Source organism: Myodes glareolus, chromosome 3 (genome assembly GCF_982192425.1).
Source record: "Myodes glareolus chromosome 3, mMyoGla1.1, whole genome shotgun sequence".
Lineage (NCBI taxonomy): Eukaryota > Metazoa > Chordata > Mammalia > Rodentia > Cricetidae > Myodes > Myodes glareolus.
Genome location: NC_142028.1, coordinates 65,566,092 through 65,590,486, shown reverse-complemented (window position 1 = coordinate 65,590,486; position 24,395 = coordinate 65,566,092). Strand labels below are relative to the sequence as shown.

The 24,395-nt window shown below is 46.7% G+C and overlaps 1 protein-coding gene and 1 pseudogene across 2 annotated transcripts; both read left to right on the top strand.

Moving 5' to 3' along the window:
- The first annotated feature begins 435 nt into the window (after window positions 1-435).
- On the top strand, window positions 436-1,036 carry LOC148122677 (large ribosomal subunit protein uL22 pseudogene; annotated as a pseudogene).
- Window positions 1,037-5,693: 4,657 nt separating this feature from the next.
- Window positions 5,694-22,479, top strand: Ak2 (adenylate kinase 2). Of its 2 annotated transcripts, XM_087904583.1 has the most exons (7): window positions 5,696-5,861; window positions 11,780-11,905; window positions 14,563-14,673; window positions 14,758-14,852; window positions 18,347-18,419; window positions 19,169-19,364; window positions 21,536-22,479. In XM_087904583.1, the coding sequence occupies exons 1-7, from the start codon at window positions 5,769-5,771 to the stop codon at window positions 21,538-21,540; spliced, it is 699 nt and encodes a 232-aa protein (XP_087760709.1). In that variant the 5' UTR covers window positions 5,696-5,768; the 3' UTR covers window positions 21,541-22,479. The 2 variants fall into 2 exon arrangements, with proteins under 2 accessions (XP_087760708.1, XP_087760709.1); XM_087904582.1 differs by lacking the exon at window positions 21,536-22,479 and having other exon boundaries at window positions 5,694-5,861; window positions 19,169-19,535.
- Window positions 22,480-24,395: the final 1,916 nt, after the last annotated feature.

The window sequence follows — 24,395 nt, the reverse complement described above, 5'->3', positions numbered from 1 at the left end:
GTGATAGAAATACTGACCAAAAGCGAGTTGAGGAGAAAAGGTTTGTTTCATGGCACAGTCCTTCCTGGAGGAAAGGCAGGATAAGAACTCGAGACAGGAACCTAGAGGCAGGAACCGAATTAGAGACCTCAGAGGCCTGGAGGCTGCTTCCTGGCTTGTTTCTCTGGGTTTAATCACTTACCTTTCTTACACATCCCAGGCCCATCTGCTCAAGGTAGTACTACCACAGTGGATTGGGTCTGTCTATAGCAATTAGCAATTAAAAAAATACCCCCATAGACATGCCCACAAGCCAATAAGAGGGAAGAAATTCCTCATTTGAGGTTTTCTCTTCCTGAAATGGTGTGTGTGTGTCGGAGCGGGGGTGGGGTGGTATCCACCAGAGAAGACTGCTCAGACATGGGTTGAAGCCCATTGAAAGTCTTTTTTAGCTCTTCCTGTAAGCGGCCAGAGGTGACCCGTGAAGATGGTTCGCTACTCTCTTGACCCGGAAAACCCTACAAAATCATGCAAATCGAGAGGATCTAACCTTCGGGTTCACTTTAAGAACACCCGTGAAACGGCCCAGGCCATCAAGGGTATGCATATCCGAAAAGCCACCAACTATCTGAAAGATGTCACTTTGAAGAAGCAGTGTGTGCCATTCCGACGGTACAATGGTGGAGTCGGTAGGTGCGCCCAGGCCAAACAGTGGGGCTGGACACAGGGTCGTTGGCCAAAAAAGAGTGCGGAATTTTTGTTGCACATGCTAAAAAATGCAGAGAGCAATGCTGAACTGAAGGGTTTAGATGTAGACTCTCTGGTCATTGAGCACATCCAGGTGAACAAAGCCCCTAAGATGCGCCGAAGAACTTACAGAGCTCATGGCCGGATTAACCCATACATGAGCTCTCCCTGCCACATTGAGATGATCCTCACTGAAAAGGAACAGATTGTTCCAAAGCCAGAAGAGGAGGTTGCACAGAAGAAAAAGATATCCCAGAAGAAACTGAAGAAACAAAAACTTCTGGCACGGAAATAAATTCAACATGAAATAAATGCAGATAAAAGTAAAAAAAAAAAAAAAAAAGAAAAGAAAGTCTTTTTTAGCTAACTGGTGACTACACTGAGTGCTCGAGATCCCCGTGTACCCCCAAGCCTTTCTCAGGGTGAGCTTTTAAGCACAAAAACCATATCCTGGGTTGACATAATTCAGTTCACAAGAACAGTTAGCCATAAGCAGAACTACAGAGCCCCCCCCCCAAAAAAAAGCAAGGTTAGTGTATTTACAGACTTTCCCAGAACTATGGACTTTGATGATTAAGGTCTTTGTTTTTACTTTGACGGGTGGTGTTATGTGCTGAGTTTTATGACCTGTGTGGTATTTCCATCATGGAGTCAGTTGTGCTAAGGTCTGGGGCCCTGCTGCAAGATGACTCTAGTTTGTATCACATTGACAAAAACTAACGAGCATTAAGGCTCTCCTCTCTGCCTGTCTCTCTCCACTCTAACCTGCCCTCTCAGCGATCTGTAACAGGAACCTGACCATTACTGCCCTTAGAAAGCCCAATTCTCCAAAGCTCACTGAATAAAAGTCTCTCTCTCTCTCTCTCTCTCTCTCTCTCTCTCTCTCTCTCTCTCTCTCTCTCTCTCTCCTGCTCCTGGTGCTTTCCTCCCAATCTTCTTGCAGTCTGAAACCCCTCCTGCCCCAAAGCCAAGCCTTCTCCATCCTTCAAGGGCTGTCTGTTTCACAGAGACCTCCATTATCACTCCAGCTGGAACCAGCTGGACTGTGAGCGCCACGTCTGTTACCTGGCACCAAACAGAGAGACCTTAGCTCAACTCTCTGTTAAGTCACAGGTTAGTCATGTGACCTTGGGCGAGGTACAGTACTTAGCTTCTCTGTGCCTTAGTTTGCTCCTCTAAAACATGCTGATAATAAAGCAACTACTGCGTTCACAGGTGACTGTGAGAACTGAATGAACAGATACACGAAAGTCGCTTAGCCTACTAATTGGCTCATAGTAATAGCAATTATTGTTAAAAATTAACAGGTAACTACATGAATAAGACACTTTTTTCTTCTCTTGTGCTTTTTATTATGGTTTTTATTATGCCTCAAAGCCTGCAATATTTTATAATAGAAATGGAGGGGTTATTCAATTGGTAGAATGCTTTCTTAGCTTGCTTGAAACCCTGGGTTCAAACCCCAGAGCTGCATAAAACTAGACAAGTCAGTACGAGCCAGTAACACCAGCATTCTAGAAGTAAAGATAGGAGAAACAGGAGTACAAGGTCAACCTCAGCTACATAAACAGTCAGAAGCCAGCCTGGGCTGCGTGAGACCCTGTCTCTAAGTAAATAAATAAATAAACAAACAAAGCCAGGCACAGTGGCACACGTCCTTAATTCCAGCACTCAGGAATCAGAGGGAGGCAGGTCTATGAGTTCAAGATCAGTCTGATCTATAAAACAAATTCCAGGAAAGCCGGGGCTAAACAGAAAAACCCTGTCTCAAAAACCTAAACAAACAAACCTTACGTTTTGTCTTATTTATATGTAGTCTTAGTGGCTTTCCCTACTGGGGTTAGGGGAGTCCATGCCCTCATCAGAATAATAACAGGGATTCGTCATCACCAGCGACAGGGAATGATGGAAAGGGATGTCGGCTACACAGAAGCTTCCCCCAGAGAAGATGTGCTCGCTCCCACAAGCCCTGTGCCTTCTGGGCTACCGCCTGGTTACCCCCGCCCGGTTACCCCTGCCCGGTTACCCCCGCCTGGTTACCCCCGCCCAGTTACCCCCAGTCTTTTGTTTGCTTGCTTGCTTGTTCTGCTGTTGTGTTTTTGAGATAGGGTCTCACGTAGCCCAGGCTGCGTGATCTTACTTTGTGGCTCAACACGGCCTTGAATTTCTGCCTCCACTTCCCAAATGCTAGAATCACAGGTCTGCATCTCTAACCTGGCTTCCAGGCTCCTGCCACCTGACTCTGTGTGTGTGTGTGTGTGTGTGTGTGTGTGTGTGTGTGTGTCTGCACATGAGTGTAGCTATGCATGTGTATGTATATTAGTGGGGAGACCAGAGGTTGGCATCAGCTGCCTTCCTCTATTTCTTTCCACTTTTTGGTTTTAGATTTATTTATTTTACTTTATACGTGTGAGCATTTTGTCTGCGTGTACATATGTACGTGCACTATGTGTTTTTTCTGCATGCGTGAATGTGTGTGCGCACTATGTGTTTTCTCTGTATGTATGTATGTGAACTATGTGTTTTGTCTACATGGACATATGTATGTGCACTATGTGTTTCATCTGCGTGTATGTATGTGTTTGCACTATGTGTGTGCCTAGTACCTTTGGAAGTCAGAAAAGCGTATCAGATCCTTGAAACTGGAGGTACAGATAGCTGTGAGTTACCATTGTGGGTACTGGTGGCCAAACCCAGGTCCTCCTCAAAAAAAAAAACAAAAAACAAATGTTCTTAACCCCCGAGTCATCTCTCCAGCCTCTCCACCTTATCTTCTGAGACAAGGTCTTCCACTGAATCTGGAGTTCACTGATTAGGGTAGACTTTCTGATCCATGAGCTCTGAGAGTCTACCTATTTCTACCTTCTCAGTGCTGGGATTACAGACAAGTGCTGGGGATCGGAACTCGGGTCCTCGTGCTTGAGTGGTAGACACTATTGACCGAGCTATCGCCCCATCCCCTGTCTTACAGTCTTACTTATAATCCTGTGAGTATGTAACTTTGAGCCGACATTACGTGTCTCTAAACTTGAGCTTCCTTTCTTTTTTTTTAATTTTTTAAAATTTTATGTGCATTTTTTGCCTGCATATATGTCTATGTGAGGGTGTCAGATCCCCTAGAACTGGAGTTACAGACAGTTGTGAGTCGCCATGTGGGTGCTGGAAGTTAACCCAGGTCCTCTGGAAGAACAGTCAGTGCTCTCAATCGCCGCCCCATCTCTCCAGTCCCTCAGTTTCCTTTCTTAAAAACTATTCAACAGCCGGCGCTTCCTTCAAGGCCACAAAGAGAAGAGAAACTAACAAGACCGAGCAGGCTCTCATGAAAGACCAGGGTGAGCAAGAGAGATAGATGGTAGCTTCTCTTTTTTTCCTTTTTTTTTTTTTTTTTGAGACGGTTCTCTACATAACAAGCCCTGGCTGTTCTGGAACTGGCTTGGTAGACCAGACTGGCCTCAGATTTACAGAGATCCACCTGCCTCTGCCTCCCAAGTGCTGGGATTAAAGGCATGCATCACTGCCGCCCGGCTTCTTTTTTTCCTTTAGATTTATTAATTTACTATTTTTTGTGTGTACGCGTGCATGTATGCACATGAAACCTTATGTGTACCACAGCACACGTGTGGAGGTCAGAGACAACCTATGAGAACTGGTCCTTTCCTTTCATTTTTTGGGTCTTTGGACTCAAACGCTAGTCTTAGACTTTGGTGGCAAATGTCCGTACCAGCTGATCTAGCCTGTCCGCTGCTATCCATGAGTTAAAGTGGCTGCAGAGGCAGCAGTTTTACCACTAGGATGTAGAAAATGGTCGTTATGTGCCCGTGGGGAAGCAATGGTTTCCCAATTGCGTTTTCACTAAGGGTTGAGAAAGGTTCCTTTGTGCCAGGATGAAACTTTGACACACCAAAACGCTGGAGACATCAATTCCTTGTCCAAAACAGGCTCATCTCTCTGGATAAAAACTCTTTTTCCTGACTTAAAAGTCAGGGAGATTGTGTAGGCGTGTGTGTGTGTGTGTGTGCGTGTGTGTGTTATTTTGTTAGCAGTCCTGGGGATTAAGCTCAGAAACCCCTTTTTTGTACTAAAGCCCCAGCCTTCTTCCTTTTGAGTCAAGGTCTCATTAAATTCCCCCAGGCTAGACTTGAATTCACCAAGTAGCCTAGACAAGCTTTCAGTGTGATCCCCCAGCTAGCTAAAGTCTACACACCTGGTTATTGTAGAATTTATTGTACAACTTTTTACAGGGACTTTTAGGGGAGAAGTTCCCCTAACCACACTCCAGAGGTCTGCACTTGAAAGGGTCAAACGAAACTGGGCTTTCTTGTAACTGCTGCGAATTGAGGTGGGGGGTGGGGCATTTGCCCTAGTGATTAAACAGGGTTCAATGGGGGGGGGGGGGGGGTATTCCAGAATACAAATTTGTTGGAATTGATTTAACCAATCTTATTCTTGGACATTTGAGCTATTTCAGTGTGTTGAGCTTTGGGAATGTTTTAATAAGGCGATTAACATCTTTGTTAAAGAATCATTACATACTCCTTGGTTAGGTCCTTTGAATTCCTGAAAGTGGAACTACTGGCGCAAAGTGTATGAGATACGTTATTACCAATTTGTTTTCACAGAGTGATTTTTTACCCACTTACACTCCCACGGGCAATTTCACAGGGCTCAAACGGAGCCTCCGGAGTCATTAACTGTCAAACGCCAAACTAGAACTTCCCTCCCGCTCAGGGCTTCCTTCTCGTTTTCCCGCCCACTCCACACACCAGCCGAAAGCCACACGCGCCCTCAGCCCCACTCTTCCCAGGCTGGCCCGCCTCTTCCTTGCTCTTCCTCAACTCTCTGTCCAATCAGAAAGAGGGTCCCTCAGATTCGTTGTATGATTGGTACACACGAGCATCCGTCAGGCTCGCGGGCGGGCGTAAAGGGCTGACGGACAAGGCGAGCGGCCAGTGCGAGCCCGGAGTAGTCTGTGCGCTGGCCTAGAAGCGCTAGCCCCACCGGTGAGGTGTGCTGACGGCTGGCGGAGTGAGGCTTTGGCAGACATGGCTCCCAGCGCGCTGGCTCCCGAGCCGGAGAGTCGGAAGGGCATCCGGGCCGTGTTGCTGGGGCCGCCCGGGGCTGGCAAGGGGACCCAGGTGAGTGACCGCTCTTCTCTACGCTCGGCGGCGGATCCCGCGGAGCTGCAAGGTCAGGGCGGTCGGAGAGCCGGAAGCTCCTTTCCCGCTCCGGAGCGGGGCGGTGAGCCCTGGCCTGCAGAGACCCTCGCGGGGGTCTCAGGCTGTGGCGCGGTGTTTAGGGGAGGGTCTCAATCGGAGGTCGGAGGAGACTGAAGTAGGGTTGGGGCTCTTGGGGGGAACCCAGGCTAAGGGGTCGTGTTAGGGGACCCAGGGGCTGTTAGATGAAAATCGTGACTGGTAGGACGATCCCCCAGACTGAAGCTCCGGATCCCAGGCCCGAGTGGGAGAAAGCTTTGTGGCCTAGATGCCCTCCGATTGGGAGTGGATTGTCCTGAGTCAGGGATAACTTCCATACACAAGGGGGTAGAACTTTTTTTAATGATTAATAAGTAGGGGGTAAGAAAGTCTCTCCAGCACGTGGAGCACAGTGAGAGCTGGCGAGTGCTGATCGAGGCGTACTGCCAAGAGTGAGGCAGGGTCAGGATTGAGGCACCAGCGTTGGGGGGGCGAGGGGAGGGATGGGCAAAAACTCTTCCAGTTCACCCGAAAGCTGGAGGTGAATGTGCTGGTCGTGTTTATAAAGCGCGGTAGCCATGCGGGTTGTGAGTGGCACAAGATAACTCTTAATGATTTCTAGTTGTGTGATCTTGGGACGCTAACATACTGAGCCAGCAGGTAGGAATGCCGGCCCAGAGGTCCAATGGCTTTCCAAGATCAGCAACGTCGGCTTCTTGAAGACATGTACCTCCAGAGGATTGGAGCTGCCTTCTGCCCCACTCCAGGGCCTCACTTGGCATCTGGGCCATAGGTCAGGATTGGGATTTATGATCTCACAGGATTTGGAAACTCATACGTTGAGTTATTGATGTCACTTTCTTGCCCAGGGTTTGGCATCACCCACCCGCTTCTCACCCCTACCTCCCTGCCAGACCCTAGGCCTTGGGACCTTGCTGATCTGTAAAGGAATTCTTTCAAGGCAGGCTTCTCAAGCAAATGGACACTGTTCTGTCCCCAGACTTGCCATGGTACATATATGGAGGTCAGAGGACAACTTGCAGGAATCATTTTCTCTTTCTACCAAGTGGAGCCCAGGGAGCCAACTGAGGTCATCAGACTCGATGGCAAGCCGCTTTACCTGCTCGGCCATGTCACCTGTCCTGTTGGCCAAGTTCTAAAAGTTTTGGCCAGCAGCTCATCATCTGGCTCCTTGTGGGGACCTCTATAACTCCTGTCACATCTCCTGACACTTGATGGAGTTGCTGGGGATGGATGAGGTCCCCAAGTTAATGGGGGTGATGAGGAGAGAGAGGGGAGGTGGAAGGCTTAGTTCACTTCCTCCGACTTTACCTCTGCCTCTGGACTGTAGTCACAGAGGACCACTATACCATCTCTCTCTATAAACTTACAGGTTCTTTTTCTCTGAGGTTCCACCACTCCTTGCACTCAACAATGTTGACATCTCTTCGTTCCCATTGCTGTCGCTCTTGGTAGTTAGGTAATCCGCAGTCTAAGCGGGTTTAATCTTGGATGTGGACAGCTCCTACTGTGAGTTACTGTCATGGACAGGACCGCTCCTGTGTGACCTTTTTCAGTCTCTCCCGACATTGATTGTTTCAGCTGTGAAATGGACAGCTAGCCAGTGCTGACTCAGGGCCTGATAGTCTAGCAAGCTGTGTGATTTCTTAGCTCCCATGTTTTCACCTGGGAACGGCTATTGAAGCTCGTAGCCTTTCTGTTGGGGGCACCTATCCATTCCTCGTTGCTGGAATGACACCTGGCAGGAACACAGTGAATGCTGACTCCTCAGCAGCAGATCTCTCTGCGCCCGGCTCGTCGCCAAGCTGATTTATTCAGGGTTGGAAGGACAGTACACCAGTGAGCTCATGGAAGAAGGTACAGGAATGGTAGGAGTTGGTCCAAGAAGGCTTTGTGAAGTAATTAGAAGTCTGACCTGAAAGCTAAGTGTGGCCCAGCCAGTGGTGATGCAGGCCTTTAATCCCAGCACTCAGGAGTCACAGGCAGGCCTCTGAGTTTGAGGCCAGCCTGGTCTACATAGTGAGTTCCAATACAGTCAGTGCTATACAGAGAAACCCTGTCTCAAAACAACCAAAAGGAAGAGAAAGAGAGACATACATTGTGTAATCCCAAAGACTACGGCCAAGTTTGAGTCTAGCTTGGCTACAGACTGAGACCCTGTGTGTCCAAAAACAACACCACAAAACAAAGAATTGGATCTTCAGAAAATATACAACAATCGCTTAACCTCCATCTGCCTCCCTCTCTATACCGGGCGCCATAAAAATATTGGTGGTTGTAGCTTTATAGCGTTGAACAAAAGTTCACACAGAGACTGCAGAGTGACAGCCCGGAGACACGCCCCCACACCCCCAAACTTTTTATTGTAAGTTTTAAATACACATCAGGTGCAGGTGAAAGGCTGTAATCTCAGCTGCTAGGGAGGCTGGAGCAGGAGACTCACGAGTTCAGGTCCTGTCCAGGCTAAGAATGAGATCAGCCTGGACATCTTACTAAGACCTTGGCTCAGAATAACAGAGCTGGGAATGTGTTTTCTGGTAGTCATTTACCTCACTGTGTAAGGTCTTGGGTTCACTCCTCAGAACCATAAGAAGGAAAGGATGGTGTGGTGAGCCCCCAGTAACTGTCAGCTGACGGCAGACACTGCCTCCCCATCCACGCTCAGTTCCAGACACCATAACATTTTTACAATATATTTTAGTATCTCTAAAACAAATTTAAAAAAATTAATACAATATTTCCTAAAAATTAATAAATTTCAATAATGTTCAAATTTCTATTGGTTTCATACATATGATAATTTTAAGTTTTCCTGTTTTTATTTTTTTTTTTCAGTCATTAGAAAAAGATTGTTGTATGGGTCCCTGGAATTGAAGTCAGGTCGTCAGGCATGGTGGCCTTTACCTGCTGAGCCATCTTGCTTGCCCTGTTCCTCTTTCTTATGCTATAGATTTGTGGAAGAAACCTACAAGTTTTCAATTAGTATTCCTTTGGTGTGTTTAACATGCTCCCCTCTTCTATTCCTGCGGATCTTTAGTTTGCTGCATCCAGTTTATCAGATTCAGTTTCTTGGCCTGGCTACCCAGGCGCTGCCGTGTTCTGTCCTTCCTTCAGACGCTTCCAATGTTTGGAGCGGTTGCTGTGTGTTTCCTAAGTCTGGTAATTAATTATGGTGGTAAAGCCGTAGTGTTCTGACTATATTATTCCTTTTTCATTCCTTGGCTGAGATATCTCCTCACTCTGGACCCCCTCCCTCCAGTGTCTCAGCAGGTAGCCAGGCTGGCCTGAAACTCAGCAGCGCTTCTGCTTCAGCCTCATAAGTGTGAGATTCCAAGCATGTTCCACAGATGGCACTTAACTTGTACAAACTTTCCATCCCCTGTTTGCTTACCCAGTGCTGTGGTTTATAAAGCCCATTTAAATGTCAGCTTTCTAAGTAATGGGTTGACTATGGAATGTTTTCAGTCGTGAAATTTAAAAAACAAGAAATTACAGCTCATTTTTTCTGGTGAAAATCAGAAGATCTGGCGTCCATTCCAGTATGGCAGGAATTTATTTTACTCCAGATGATCCCTTCATGGACTCTCCTGCCCGCCCGCCCCTTACCGCCCATCCCATGCTTAGACTGCCTGGTCCTTATTAGCAGCTGACTGCACTCCTGACAAGGGCCTGCTCAGTGATGTTTGTTTTCTTCCCACCACTTCCTCTTGTACCTGTGTAATTTCATATTACATGATTCGTGTCAGCATGGCTAAAGTAAATTTCCTTAACGGTTCCTGGGCTGAGAGATGACTCTGGGCAAATATATATATATAAATAATTTTTTTTCCTAGGCGGGATATCTAACTGGCCTGATGCTCATCAAATAGGTTAGGCTAGCCGGCCTATAAGTTCAGGGATCTGTCTGTCTCCGCCTCCCAGCACTGGCTGGGGTCATTAGCAAGCATCACCGCACCCAGGTTTTTTTTTAAAACATGGTTTCTGGAGCTAGAACTCAGTCGGGTTATTGTGCTCACAGAGCAAGGGCCTTTCCAGCTGAGCTGTCTGTCCCAGCCCCATATCGCACAGCAGTTGAGTGCCTTAGAAAGTACTCGAGCCCATCCATAGTCTTCACAGCACAGGATCACCCTCATGGCCAGCAGGAAGCGAAGGCATAGTTTCCCACCTGGCCATATCCTCCCTGTTGGTGGTGTGTGTTCTTCATGCAGCTGTGGAGTCGCCTGGAAAGGAGTATAAGCAGACAACACTGCGGGATAACAGTCGAACACTTGAGTTCTCGGCACAGCTTTTCTCGGGTGTCTTGACCCCAGCTTCTGTGATTTGTGCACTCAAGTTAACTTCAATAGACAAGGAGTAGATTGGTAGAAAGCTCTGTTCCCTGGGGGTGTATCCACAGTGCAGCTGACTTTTCCATTGTCATCGGTTGCTGGCCTTCTTTTCTCCAGTGTGCAGTCCCTAACACTTTCCCTCAGTGGAATTAATTTGTGAATCACAGGACCAGAATTTCCTGCATCGAGCCCCATCGATTTTTGTTTTGTGCCCAAGATCACGCCCAGTGAACTAGTTTAAACAGGGATCCCAGCTACTTACCTCCTAAAACAACTCAACAGAAAGCCCCACCTGCGAATACAGAACCGATATTGGAGTGTTCAGACCTTTTTCCATTTAAAGTCCACCAGGCTCTGAGTGTGTGCATCTGTTTGATGTCATTATGGGAAAAGCTAAATGCCTGTGGCGACACCTCGTGTGTGCCTTACCTCTGAGCTATGTCTATTCCAGCACCGTCTGTAAGCTTTGGGATCTGGATCTCCTAGCCCTCCATTCCTTGGCTTCAGGGTTCATGGAAGAGGCGTGAGCGAATGTTTTCTTTCCGCCTGAATGAACAGAACCAGAGCAGAGGTTGCTGTAGCAGCTACTGCTCACTGAAGGCTTTGCATGTGCCAGTTCTGTGTAGAACCCGCATGGACTCAGTGATACACGGTCTTACTACCGTCTCCGTTTTACTTAGAGATTTCAAACTAGAGAGAAGAAGTAACTCTTCAAGCCATATAAGGTGGGACTGAAGTACTGGGTATTGGCTTGAGCCTACACTTTTGGCCAAAAGGCTATGTTGGGCCAGCGGGGGCAATGTGCCTGTAATCTCAGCCCCTCAGGAAGCTGGGGATCGAGATGAGACCAGCCTGAGCTCCATAGCAAAACCCTGTCATAAAACAAACCAGACACCTCCTAAAACTGACCTACAGGTGATGCCTGTGCAGAGCATGTACACATCACAGCCACTTCCTGAGGGGGTTCATTCTTCATATTAAACAGATGTGGAAACTGTTCTGGGCCTGCGAGGAGGATGATTTAGCCATGCTACTGCAGCAAGTCTGCTTTGCCTGCCCCAGCTGCAAGGCCTAGTGGCCACAGCACAGCACAGTAACACATTCACTCTGTGGTAGATACTTCAGCACACAGTGTGCCGGCCTTGGCCTGCTTTAGAGAATGGGCTAAGTGTCACGGCAGCCATGTGAAGTATTGCATAGCTGCTGTGTTTATTCTCAGTTATAGCAGGGCCGTGAGCTTGTGTTTCGGTGGCGTGGTTAGTGAGAATAACTAGTATTTTTGCGTGCTAAGTGGATTCCAAGTACTTTACTTGGAATATCATGCAATCATCGAGTTCTTACAATAACCCTGTAATTGCTTTTCATTAGAATACAAGGTAAGATGCTGTTATTTCTATTACAAACAAGGAAGTAGGCATTTGGTTTAAGTTCACACAGCCAGTAAGTGCCAGGGCCAGGTTCATACCCAGGACCTACAGTGCTAACTCTTGGTTTTTGTCTTTGGCTCCACAGGCACCCAGATTGGCAGAAAACTTCTGTGTCTGCCATTTGGCCACTGGGGACATGCTGAGAGCCATGGTGGCTTCAGGTTCAGAGCTGGGCAAGAAGCTGAAGGCGACAATGGATGCTGGAAAACTGGTAGGTTTGGTCGTACCTGCGTGTGTTGCTGTTCCGAGTCCAGAGTGGTGGCCCAGCTGCATGGGCTTCTGGGTGTTGACTTCCTTATTCATTGTAGACACAGTCGAAGTCTTCACCAGCCAGTGCAGTCACAGAACGTTTCCACCATCCTAGAAAGTCTTCTGAGGTAGTCCTGTCTGGAGATGTTTCTAACAGACTGGCAGGTACAGGAACTTTGAGCAGAGCACATTATTTGTCTGATTCTGGACTTATTATTATTGGTTCACAACTTATTTGTATAGTTTTATTATTTTGTGTGTATGGACAAGCACTTTTCTCATAAAATCATCTTGCCAGCCATTTTCACGGTATTTTTTTTCTTCTTTTTTAATTAAAATAGTACTATAAGTACTGGAGAGATGGCTCAGTAGTTAAGAGTACTGATAACTCTTTTAGGGACCTAGGTTCGATTAGCAGCGCCCACATGGCAGTCACAACCTGTCACAGCTGCAGTTCTCTGATATCCAGCCTCTTCTGACCTCAGCAGGCACCAAGCATTCAAGTACGCAGACAAAACATTCATAAACATAAAATAATAAATTTTTTAAGTTTAGGGGTGTGTGTGTGTGCACCAGCCTGCCATGCACACCTTTAATCCCATCACTGAAAAGCAAGCAGGCAGGTCTCTGAATTTGAGTTTCAGGTCAACCAGGACTATGCAGTGAAACCTCTCAAAACAAAGAAACAAACAATATATATGCACACATACATATACATATGTGTGTATATATAATTATATCATTTCCCTCTCCCATTCCCCATTCCCTTTTCTTCCTCCAGCCCCTTCTATGTGTTCACAGTATTCTTGAAGGTACTTTGTAATACTTTTTGTAATTCACCCAAACTAAATAGAACAAAATAAAAGTGCTGTTCCTCAGACAAGACTCTAGGGTGTATGCAGAGGAAGTTCTGGGAGAACACAGAATGCCCATCCAGCTCTTCTGTGGCTCGCTGCTCGGTTTCTTATACGCTGAGCCGTCTCTCCAGCCCCGTGCTCTATTTCTGACAAGGGAGTTACTTGGTTGGTAGTTGTGGGAAAGTAAGCCTGTGTCATAAACCAGTTTGCTTAATTTGACAAACACAGTGAATTGACTAAACCTTTACTTAGGGACAGCTCTTGCTTCTAACATTTATTCTAGAGCATAACTTTCAGATAGAGCATAACTATCAGAAGTCACTTTGTTCTTGACACAGCAGGCAAGAGATGAACCACTGGGCCACACTGCAGTTTCTCTGGCCCTTGTTTTGTTCCTGGTTTTAATTTTCTAAATTATACTCTGTCAGTGTGTGCATTCGCCTGCCACAGCAGTCATGTGGGGGTTGGAAGACAACTTTTGAGAAACAGCTCTCTTCTTCCACCACGTGGGTGCTGAGTTCAAGGTCAGGTTGTCAGGCTTGGGTGGCACGCGCTGCTACCCACTGAGCCATCTCATCATCCCTGTTTTTGTATTGGAAGCAAGATTTGACGTGTTTACCTAGTTGACCTGGCACTTACATGTGTCTCGGCTGGCCTCCCGGGTGTTGAGATGGTGGGTATGGACCACAACCAGTCTGTCCACTCATTCCTTTCTACCATTCCCTTTATATCAGTGAGGCCACAAGTCAAGCCGGAAAGATAGAGATTTTGGACTTTGGGTTTTAGCAGAAAATTCTGTGTGAGAGAAAATGGGCATGTGGCAATGAGATTACTTATCTCCAAGCCTTGGATCAGTTGCAGAGTTTATACTTTGTCCCTAAGTTCAAGTTCATAGCCAGTTCTGAAGATCAAAACTAGACAAGATTGACAGCCTGTGCTGTAATACAGGTGGGAACTGTCTCTCTTTAAAGACCTTGGGGAAAAGATTTACCGCTGTGAAAGATTTTTGGTGGTTTTTGTTTGTTTGTTTGTTTTGTTTTGTTTTGTTTTGTTTTGTTTTAAAGGCCTAGACTACATTGTGGTGGCTTTTCGGTTCTTGTTTCTGATCCAATATTGCCAATTCAGTGCAATTCTTTTTCATGCCTTAGACAGCCCAGGTCAGATAAATAAATAATCAAGCCAGCATATTAATTGTGGTATTGTTAGTCTAATGAACTTGTGAATCAGGGATAATTGGTATGTTCCTATGTTCTAATCAAACTGCTATTCTCCCCTGGTTCTCGGGTGATGTCTCTACCATGTACCCTCATCTTGAGGACAGCTTGTTGCTGATAAGCTGTTATATGATGGTTAAATGGCTACTGGCAGAAGAGGCCCATAGGGCCTAAAACACACAGAGCTGTCCTGCTGGGGCACAGGCCATGGATTTCCTCTTCCTTTGCCCAGTTCATTGAAACACATTAGAGTCTCAAGGAGAGGGGCATGTCTTGCCACTAGGTAATTATGGAAGTGGGTGTTGCAGATGGAGTCTGTCCTAGTCAGCTTTGCGTGGCTGTGATCAGGCCTTCAATATATGAGCTCAAGGGGGTACATTTAAGGTCCAAACTATAATGGAGACACCCCACATTTACTCTACTTTTGCATCTGTGGAGTCAAACTGACTTGCTGTTTGGAAACCAAGTCTTCTATGCACAGACTTGAGCTTGTGTTTGGGATGTATCACCTAGATGACAGAGTTGAACCCAGGTCTCTTTTCTTGTAGGTGAGTGATGAAATGGTTGTGGAACTCATTGAGAAGAATTTGGAGAGTCCTTCATGCAAAAATGGCTTTCTTCTAGATGGCTTCCCTCGGACTGTGAGGCAGGCTGAAATGGTAGGTGTTGAGGTGCTGCTCTTTACGGAATTACTAGAACGGACGGAGCTGGTCCAGCTTAGGCGGGTCCCTGCTCTTTTGCAGCTTGATGGCCTCATGGAGAAGAGGAAGGAGAAGCTTGATTCAGTGATTGAGTTCAGCATTCCAGACTCCCTGCTGATCCGGAGGGTCACTGGAAGGTAGGTATCCCCGCGTACGCCTTCATTCTTGCTCAGAGCTCCGTGGGACAGAAGCGCTGGTGCCTGTGGAAGTCAGAGTAGGGCATCAAATTCCCCTAGACTGGAGCTATAGGCGGTTGTGAGCTGTTTTATGGGTGCTGGTAATTGTACCCAGGTCCTTTGGAAGGGCATCCTATGCTCTTAACCACTGGGCCATCTCTTCAACACCCACCCATTTTTCTTTTAATGAAAGAAATTTTGGTTCATAGTACAGCTTGTTTTCTTTTTTCTCTGAAATAGTGCCAAACATAGAAATGCAGCTGTTGGGATCTTCACTGCTTCAGGCTGTGGTTTCTCTCTACTCCGTTTCTCTGTGTCTGCTTCTTGTCTGCCAGCACCACTATGAGAACCTTTGTAATTTTTTTTTTTTATTGTATTGTGGATGGAAGGGGAGAGATTTATTGGTGAGCGTCACTAGAGTGTGCTACAGCACAGTTGAAGCTCTCATGAGTACAGGACCTGTCACTTGTCCAGGGTACAGTCATCAGGGATGGGCTACTTCTCAGCTATCATACCTAGTCTACTTCATTTGAATTCAGTTTGGTAAAGTCCCTCTTTGAGATCTAAATCTTTTGGTGGCCAGGGAACTTGAACTTGGCACTGTCCTGGGCCTCAGTCATGTTCCTTAGTCTGCAGCCAAGCACAGGTGTTCTTGATGGCCTGACCAGTGTGAACCCTGGGGCTCTTGAAAGCCGCCCCACATGCCTGTTTAGAGAACAGACTGGGGAGATTGTGAGAAAAAGGCCTGAGCATTACTTGTCATTTTTAAAAAGCAACGTGGGAAAGACACCATGTGCAACAGATTCATGCGGAGGGGTTTTTATTAGGGAAAGCGGACCGTAAAAAGAGGGAGGGAGGGAGATCAGCCTCTGTGGACAGGAACAGCAGAAGAAAAGAAAGAGGCAGAAAGAGAGAGAAAGGAACAGATAGACAGACAAAGGCAGAGAGAGAGAGATGGGAGGTGGTCAAGGCCCTTTTAAAGGGAACGTAGTGAATGTGCTCAGGAGGTGCTCTTAGTGCCTAGAGCTGAGGACATACCCTGCCAGGACCCCAAGGACAGGCCAGTGTAGATGCCTGAATACTAACACTACTCCCAAAATGGGGTTTCCCATTAATAACAGGCTGAGTACACTATCGGAGACCAGTAAAGGAACCTGGCATACTGAATTGACTGTAAGGAATGTAGCTGCTTTTTTTTTCTTTAATTTTATTATAATTTAATTTTTTTAAACAATCTTTTTAAATTTTACCTACCAATCCCAGTTCCCTCTCCCTTCCTTCCTCCCACTCACCTCACCTTCCACCTACCCCACCCCCCATTTACTCCTTAGAGAGGGCGAGCCTTCCTATGGGAATCACTTGAGGCAGGTCTAAGGCCCTCCCCCTGTATCTAGGCATATTGTGTATAATTAGAGGGCTGAGGGAATCTGGGAGTTTTGAGTGTTCACCTAGGGATATGGAGAGGAGAGAGGTATATGTTGCCACCTGGCTGTTAGCTGGATGCCTCCTGTTCCCCAAAAGATAAAGAAATGCCGGTGGTCATTTGTTTTGTACTTAGCCCTTTGCAGAGGGAGGTGCTGCGTCTGCACCCGTGGGCCTCCTACTGGATGCTGTTTCTGAAGGATACAACTTCACCATAAGTAGTCGCTGTCACAGACCAGCCCATCTTCACTATAACTGATTTTCCTTGCTGTTACCTTGCCTCTTGCTGGTAGCACCTTACTACCTTATATAGGGTAAATGGGTCATCTTGTCTTCCCCCAAAATATGCTGTGATTAAAATGCAGAATCATATTTCATGGATAGAACTTCAGTAGTATAAATAGAATCTCCCGAATGATAGGCCAAATACGATTTCCCCAACCTCTGAGCCACTGAAAAGGCCTAGAAGAGTCATTGCTGCCACGGAAGGGACAGGCACACCAAAAGCCAACGTGGTCAGAAGCTCTGATTGGACAGACTTTCAGGAGCAGACAAGCTATCAGTTAAATAGAGGGGGAATTAAGAAAGTACAGTTTGCCAGGTACAGTGGTTTATACCTTTAATCCCTGCTCTCAGAAGGCAGAGATTGGTGGATCACCCTGAATTTGAGGCCAGCCTGGTCTACATAACAAGTTACAGAACAGCCAGAGCTACATAGAGAGCTACCTTATCTCAAAAACCAAACAAAAAACACCCACCCAACAACAAAAAAGAAAGCACACAACTCGTCAGCAATGGCTGCTGTGCAGAATGTGGCCTGCCCCTCTTCATGAGTTTCCAAGTTCCTCTTTATGTAGCCATCCCCAGTCAGAACTCGGATTTGTTGCCTAGTAGGGTTAAGCATAGATGCGACCACTAACCACGTTCACAGGGCCAGATAAACACTGCTTACTCTTGAGTTCGTTTTTTAAGATTTTTTTTTTCATTTTTAATAATGTGTCTGTGTGAGAGTATGTGCACATAAGTGCCGGTGTGTGTCTGTGTGTGGGTATGTGCACATGAGTACAGGTGTGTGTGTGTGTGTCTGTGTGAGTGTGTGCACATGAGTACAGGTGTGTGTGTGTGTGTGTCTGTGTGAGTGTGTGCACATGAGTACAGGTGTAGGTGTGTGTGTGTGTGTCTGTGTGAGTGTGTGCACATGAGTACAGGTGTGTGTGTGTGTGTGTGTGTGAGTGTGCGCACATGAGTACAGGTGTGTGTGTGTGTGTGTGTGTGAGTGTGCGCACATGAGTACAGGTGTGTGTGTGTGTGAGTGTGCGCACATGAGTACAGGTGTGTGTGTGTTTGAGTATGTGCACATGAGTGCAGGTGTGTGTCTGTGTGTGAGTTTGTGCACATGAGTGCAGGTGTGTGTCTGTGTGTGAGTGTGCACATGAGTGCAGGTGACCATGGTGAGATGATGTTTGATTCCAGGAGCTGGAGAGTCACGGGTTGTTGTGCGCTATCTGGTATGGGTGCTCTGTAAACTCAGGTCCTCTACAAAAGCAGAAATCACTCCTAACTGCTGAGCTATCTTTCCTGCCCTGTATACATGTTTGTTGGAGCTATTGATTCCTGCTAAGTGCTGCCTGTAGCGGAGATTGTGATCCATCATTTCATAGCCAGGTGGATTCAGTGTAAGATCTGGTTTCAGCTAGGAACTTCTTTAGGAAATGGGTATGACAAGAACGAATGTCTGTGTGCACTGAACATCAGAGTTCTGCTAAGGTCTGGGCTAGGTTGTTCTGCCAGCATCTTTCTTTAAGCTTGGGCAAGGCAGAAAACATTCTTACCCTAACCCTAACCAAGGGGTAGCAATAGCTTGTCCTCTGCTAGACAGCCAGTTATTTTCCTGGTGTGAGGTGCTAGCTGGGGTCTCTGCTGACTAAAGTCTTCCATTCTTCTTCTCTGTCTCTGCTTGTCATTCCAGAGTCCCCTGGAGTACAGAGGTATTTCCAGGCAACCTAACTCACAATATATGTGCTGTCTTGCAGACTGATTCACCCCAAGAGTGGCCGGTCCTACCATGAGGAGTTCAACCCTCCAAAGGAGCCCATGAAAGATGATGTATGTAAACTTGGGGCAGGAGAGGCTTTGTTTTGGGTTTGTTTGTTTGTTTGTTTTCCTTCCTCCTTCTTCCGTCACTTAGCCAGAAAAATATTTCACTGTCTTGTAAATGAAATGGCTGGTGACAGATCTGGACAGTGTCTTCAGGTGGCTTTATGCTATCTTGACACCATGGCCATCTTAGCAGTTGTCCAGTCGGGAGAATGTTGCCAGGAGGTGGCACTGAAGAGAACGTTGCTGACCATTGTGTTCCAGAATGCCCTGCTCTTGGGGTACTCAGAGACTCCTGCCCTGGGGTCTCATCTGTGGTACAGTCTTCCTGGTCTGCTGTGGAGCATGCAGGCAGCAGTGAAATTTCCTGGGCTTCCTCTTGTCATGGGAGACAAGTGCAGGTCATCCAGGGTCTGTAAATACGGGCCACGGTTCAAAAAGTCAGCAATTCTACCGGAGTCCTTTCTCACTTCACTTACTGCGTTCATGATGTTAGTGGGTGATGCTCACTAATTATGCTGAACATTTCAGCTGAGACTGCAGTTGCTAATGCAGCTGATTTGTCTCCAGGGTCTCCCTCTCCTTTCGACTCTAGATGGGCTGTGGTAGAAGTTGAGCAGCCTGGGCACAGAACAACAAGCAAAAAGCATTGCTATTTCTGGCCCCCAGCTTCTGCTTCCGCTTCTGGGGTCTTCTGCATCCCAGAAGAGTGAGCACTTGTCATGACTCTCCCACCATCTATTCCCTCTCCTTCTCAGATTACTGGAGAGCCCCTGATCCGCAGGTCAGATGACAATGAGAAGGCCTTGAAGATCCGCCTGGAGGCCTACCACACGCAGACCACCCCGCTCGTGGAGTACTACAGGAAGCGAGGCATTCACTGTGCCATCGATGCATGCCAGACCCCGGATGTCGTGTTTGCCAGCATCCTAGCAGCCTTCTCCAAAGCCACATGTAAAGACTTGGTTATGTTTATCTAATGTTGGGCTCTAAGAGGAATTTCTTCCTTCCTTCTGTCCCTGTTAAAGGAATGGGTGGGCATGGCAAGGGAGGCAGGGACACTTCCTCCCTCAGGCAGCAAGGGAATCTTCTAATGTACTGATTAAACAGCACTTATTTGATGTATCTCATGTATGTACAGCACTCATCTGTATGTGTTTGGTGTGTGTGCTCACCTTACATTCTCTATCCTGGGCTATGTTTTACCAGCTGTTTACTTTTCTTACCCATATCTTTTTAAAAATTAACATACATGGTATTAGATATCATTATAGCCTTTTTTTTTTTTTATGAGATGGTCTCTGTATCTTCAGCTGTCCTGAAACTCATCATATCGGCCAAGGTGGCCGAAAACTCAGATTTGCCCATCTCTGCCTCCTGAGTGCTGGGATTAAAGGCATGCCCCACTATGCCCAGCTTCTTTATAACATTTTTAAATAAGATGTGTTTTAGTAGATTTTGTTCCCCTCCTGCCCTATAATCCCCTTCCTGTTCTGTAATACCCCTCCTTACACACACATATACACATAAAATCTCCTTTAGCCACACTCTTAATTCTATGTTTTCGGCAAAATGAACTGTTGAGTATTTATCTGGCAGGTGCTCCAGGTACAGAGCCTCACAGCACTTCCCCATAACAAGCAGCTGGTTCCAAGTGTACAGTCACATGAAGTCAGTCAGTGTCATAGCTCCTGATACACATTCTTGACAGGAAACAAAACCACGAGGCAGTGGATCCACAGGAATCAGTAATTTTTTCCCCTTAAATGGAATTTTAAAGACACACTGCAGATTCCAGCAATCTTACTGGAGGAGCAGGCAAGGGTGGAATATTTTTGTGATCCACATCACAGGCTATAAAGTTGAGACCACTTGGGATTTCCATCTAAACAATAAGTTGTTGTCAAAAAATTAAATCAGGTAGAAGATCCTCTGAGATTCAGATTGTCTTCGAACATTAGCAACCAAATCTATTTCCCCACATACAGACTCCGTTATAGGTGGTTTGTTTTTGTTTGCCTGCTTCCAAGGATAAACCAGTGATTAGGGAAGAATCTCTTTGGATTCATTTCCATCAAAAATTTATCCAAACACAATACGTAAAACCCAAATCAAATGTGTCCCTCTCAAATGTCCTATACCCCATATTCCATGAAGTGTAGCCACAGGCTCCCCAAGAAAAGATTACCTCAAAACAAGGCCATATGTGACCAAAACAAGCTTTTATTTGTAACCTTAGCTCCCACTATTACGAATGTCCTATGGTCTGGGCTCTGCCTCTTGGTCTCTGGATGATTTGTGACAGATAAAATACTAGGCTGCTGTGACGAGACCTCCAAGCCTTCATTCAGTCTCTGGACAGCCATTAGAAAGTCAGTGACATGACCAGTGAATGGTGGCACCTGCCTCTGCATAACCAGCTGGCTCTAAAGTTCTCAGTCCCCGTCGGGCCTGCACTCTCCTACTGTCTGAATCTGTCGGAAGGCTGCCCATGGGTATGTGGCCATCCTGCTTCCCTTTTGGCCTCCAAGTGGCTGCCGCTGCTGCCCTGCCTTGTTTCCTTAGCTTCAAATTAATTCTGTCTGCTCTTAACAGAAACCCAGTCTGGCTTGTGTTTCTGAAAAGCACATGACTGCTGGAAATGGGTGAGAGAGAGGAGTGAAACCAAAACTACCAGCTGGGCCTGCAGGAATAGGAGGTCTTTCTCAGAATGAGGGTGGCTCCGTGCGTCTCACAGCTGAGTGGTTGCTAATTGAATGTGAGTGATCTGTGCACAGATATCTGCCACCTGACCATATATGTATATACATATGTGTTTATATGTGTGTGTGTATATACAGATATACACACACATATACGTGTGTGCGCACACACACCAAATGCCCGTAACATTTGGGCTTCAGGTAAGAGGTGGAAAACCATAGGGGTACAGATGCTCTTCTGTGGTTGGCATTGTATTTTTGCTTTGTTTGATTGCAGAGTTGTAACCTCAGCGGGCATGAGAGCTTTCACCCGGCAGAGAAATGTCCAGTGTTTAATGCATTTGGTTGCATGCCAGCCTTCCCTGATATTTACTTGATTTTTTTAAAACCCATTTTGTTCTTTCTTTTTCCTCTCTATTTCAGCCTAGTAAAAGAAGGCCAGGCGAGACTGCACCCTGCTCATCTCCCCGCCGTGTGATCCCTGCTCTTAGGTGCTGGGCAGAAGGGAAAAGGGTGGTCACGGGAAGGAAGGATGATGAGGGAGGTGGTGAGGGGCTCAAGACGAGCATTTGGAACAGTGGCAGTGTTGTGATTAGAAGGAATTTTTTAAAAATGCATAGGTGGGAATTTGTTACATATAAGGAAGGGAAAAGATTAATTTTTTTAAAAAACCTGTGATTGGAGGTTATTGGTATAAATGAGGAGCTATGGTATTTTTTAAGCAGCCAGGCTTTCATTTACTGTGGAACACAAAGCTAATGCTCTAAGAGACCTCAACTTCCATGTAAGGAGCTCATGGATCACTAGGCCAAGAATGTAACCGTCAGCTGGACCTGTGTATCCTGTATGCAGCAAACGCCGTGGGCTGCTGCCAGTGACTCCTCATTCCATAAAGTTAAAGACTCGGCTGCACATATGGAGGAGGTAGGGGTGTGATCTCATCGGAGGGGTGGTTCAGCAAATCATTTTTACTGGAATTGTGGAGAGCAAGGGGAGACTTCTTTCCACTTGGAGTCACCTGCTCTAGCGGCAAAGCCGTCAGCAGCCACCTGGCACACACTAGTCCTACAACTTTGCCTTCGTTCATCCCCAGGACCCTTTTCAATAAGTGAACAAGGGCTAGGAATGTAGTTCAACGGCATGTATGTGCCTGGCATCACAAGGCCCTGGGTTCAGTACTCAACAGTGAAAGGGGAAACAAAATGTCTTAAGCTAAATCTTCCAAAGATTGTTCTTCTCATCCTCCAATCCTGTGCCTGGGATCTCCTGACAACACTGTGATGTATCTTTCAATGAGGTGCCTTCATAACTGACCAAATGCTGCCGTGTTTGGCCCCTGAGTCAATAAAGTATGTTGAAAATTTGCATCCCTGTTGTGGCATTTTTTGAAGAATTCTGAATCACAAGACAAAAAATGATGTCGAATTCTGGACCTGTCTTTAAAGCCCATTCCATTCATGGTGGTTAGCGCAGTGTCATGAAGAAGTACACGTGTGTACTCCTGAGTGGAGCCCACACCCTTGTAGCCGTCAGCTCCTGGGCAAGCCTTTGTTGAGCCAGATAAGGCAGCTCAGTCTAGTGTTGGATCACATAATCCAATGGTTAGCCACATATTCGCTCTGCCTCATCTGACAAAAGTCTACGGTGCTGTCTTCTACAACATACAGCATTAAACAAAGTTTATAAGAAGCCAGCCCTTGGCTTGGTGCCCACCACATATCAGATGTTGGATAAATGTTGGGTCAGAATATACACAAATACCTGCTTCCTGCTGGGCCGGACAATTTGGAATGAACAGTGGTCCGCTGCCTGGCAAGCCTATACTTCTTTTGCCTAAGCCACGTCTCTGGCTACCTTCCCAGCTACCACTATTAGCGCCCCTAGCTGCCGCTTTGTTCGTCCTGTTTGACATCCGTTTACTTCCCAGCAAAAGTGATCTTACGCCATTGGTGCTGACCGAGGCTCCCACTCTTGGAAAGCTGCCTCTGCTGGAGATTTTTCTGGGAAATTGCTGCTCTTCCCGAAACCAGAGTGAACTGGGCTGGAAGTGCCACTGTTCTTCGCACATCTAGCTAGAATCTGACATTCTGTGCTCACCAAGCCAGCCGTCTCTGCTCCTCCATGCCCATCTCCGGTGTTGTCTTGAGATGTCAGCATGACTGATTTGCTCAAATCTTTGCATTCTCTGGACTGTTTGGATGTCTGGAATTTTTTGGCTTTTCTGGGTTGTCATGTACAATTCAAAAAAAAAAGTCTGTCAGATCGACCTGCAAAATGGCAACAGTATGACCAAGAAGGATAAACTGAGCAAAGTCAGAATGAACTAAGTGCTGCTTTGGACCTTGGTTCCTTCACCACGTGTCAGAACTGACAGAGAATCAGCTCTGCTCCGAGGACTGACATTATATCAAATTCTGTGCACAGGCCTCATGCATGCCCTGATCCGTACTCCTGTGACCCTCACTAAGGTGTGCAGTGGAAACCAGCCTCCTGTCCCATAGGTCAGGAGCTCGTGACTGAGGAAGCAGTCCTCTGTTGCACAAACGGGCACAACTGGAACACTCCATCACGCGTTTGTCCCTGTGACGTTGCTGAAGTGACCCAGAGACTTGTGCAGCTGTGTGGGCAAGAAGTCCTCCCTAGCCAGAGCTCTTTCTTGTGCACAGTCACGGCCAGCTCTGAGAATCGGGCTAGGTACAGCCTCTTAGGACCTCTTGTGTACAGTGTCACCAATAGCCAAGCGGGACAAGGAGCAGCCTCGGAAGATGGCTTGGTGAATCCTTTACAAGACACTGGACAACTTTTCTTGGCCAGGTGGAGAATGGCATGGTCCCTGTCCTCCGGTGTGCTCACTATTCATATGCAAGATGTTCCTGTGGGTCAGCGTCGCTAGCAAGGGGCAGCCATCGGGGAAAATTTGTCTTCCTGGGCATCAGGAGCCAGGCTAAGGAATTCACCTGCAGCTCTCCTAGAAGAGAACCACTCTATGTGCCGAATTCTCTTTGTATTTTCTTTGTATTGTATGACTGGTAGCTTAATGTATATAGAATGTGTACTGTGTGGGAGGGTGTGTGGATTGTTCTCAGCCCTGCAAAGGTACATTCTGTTGCCACCTCCCTGGTGCCTTTGTGTGTTTGGACATTACATCTGGGAATGGTCTCTGGCTCTTCCTCCTCCTGCCTCCATGCTGGCAGCTTTGACACTTTGCTGAGGATAAAGAGGTTCTCAGACACTCCAGGTTCAGAACAGCTACCAGCTGTGGGTGAATGAAAGGAGAAATTCC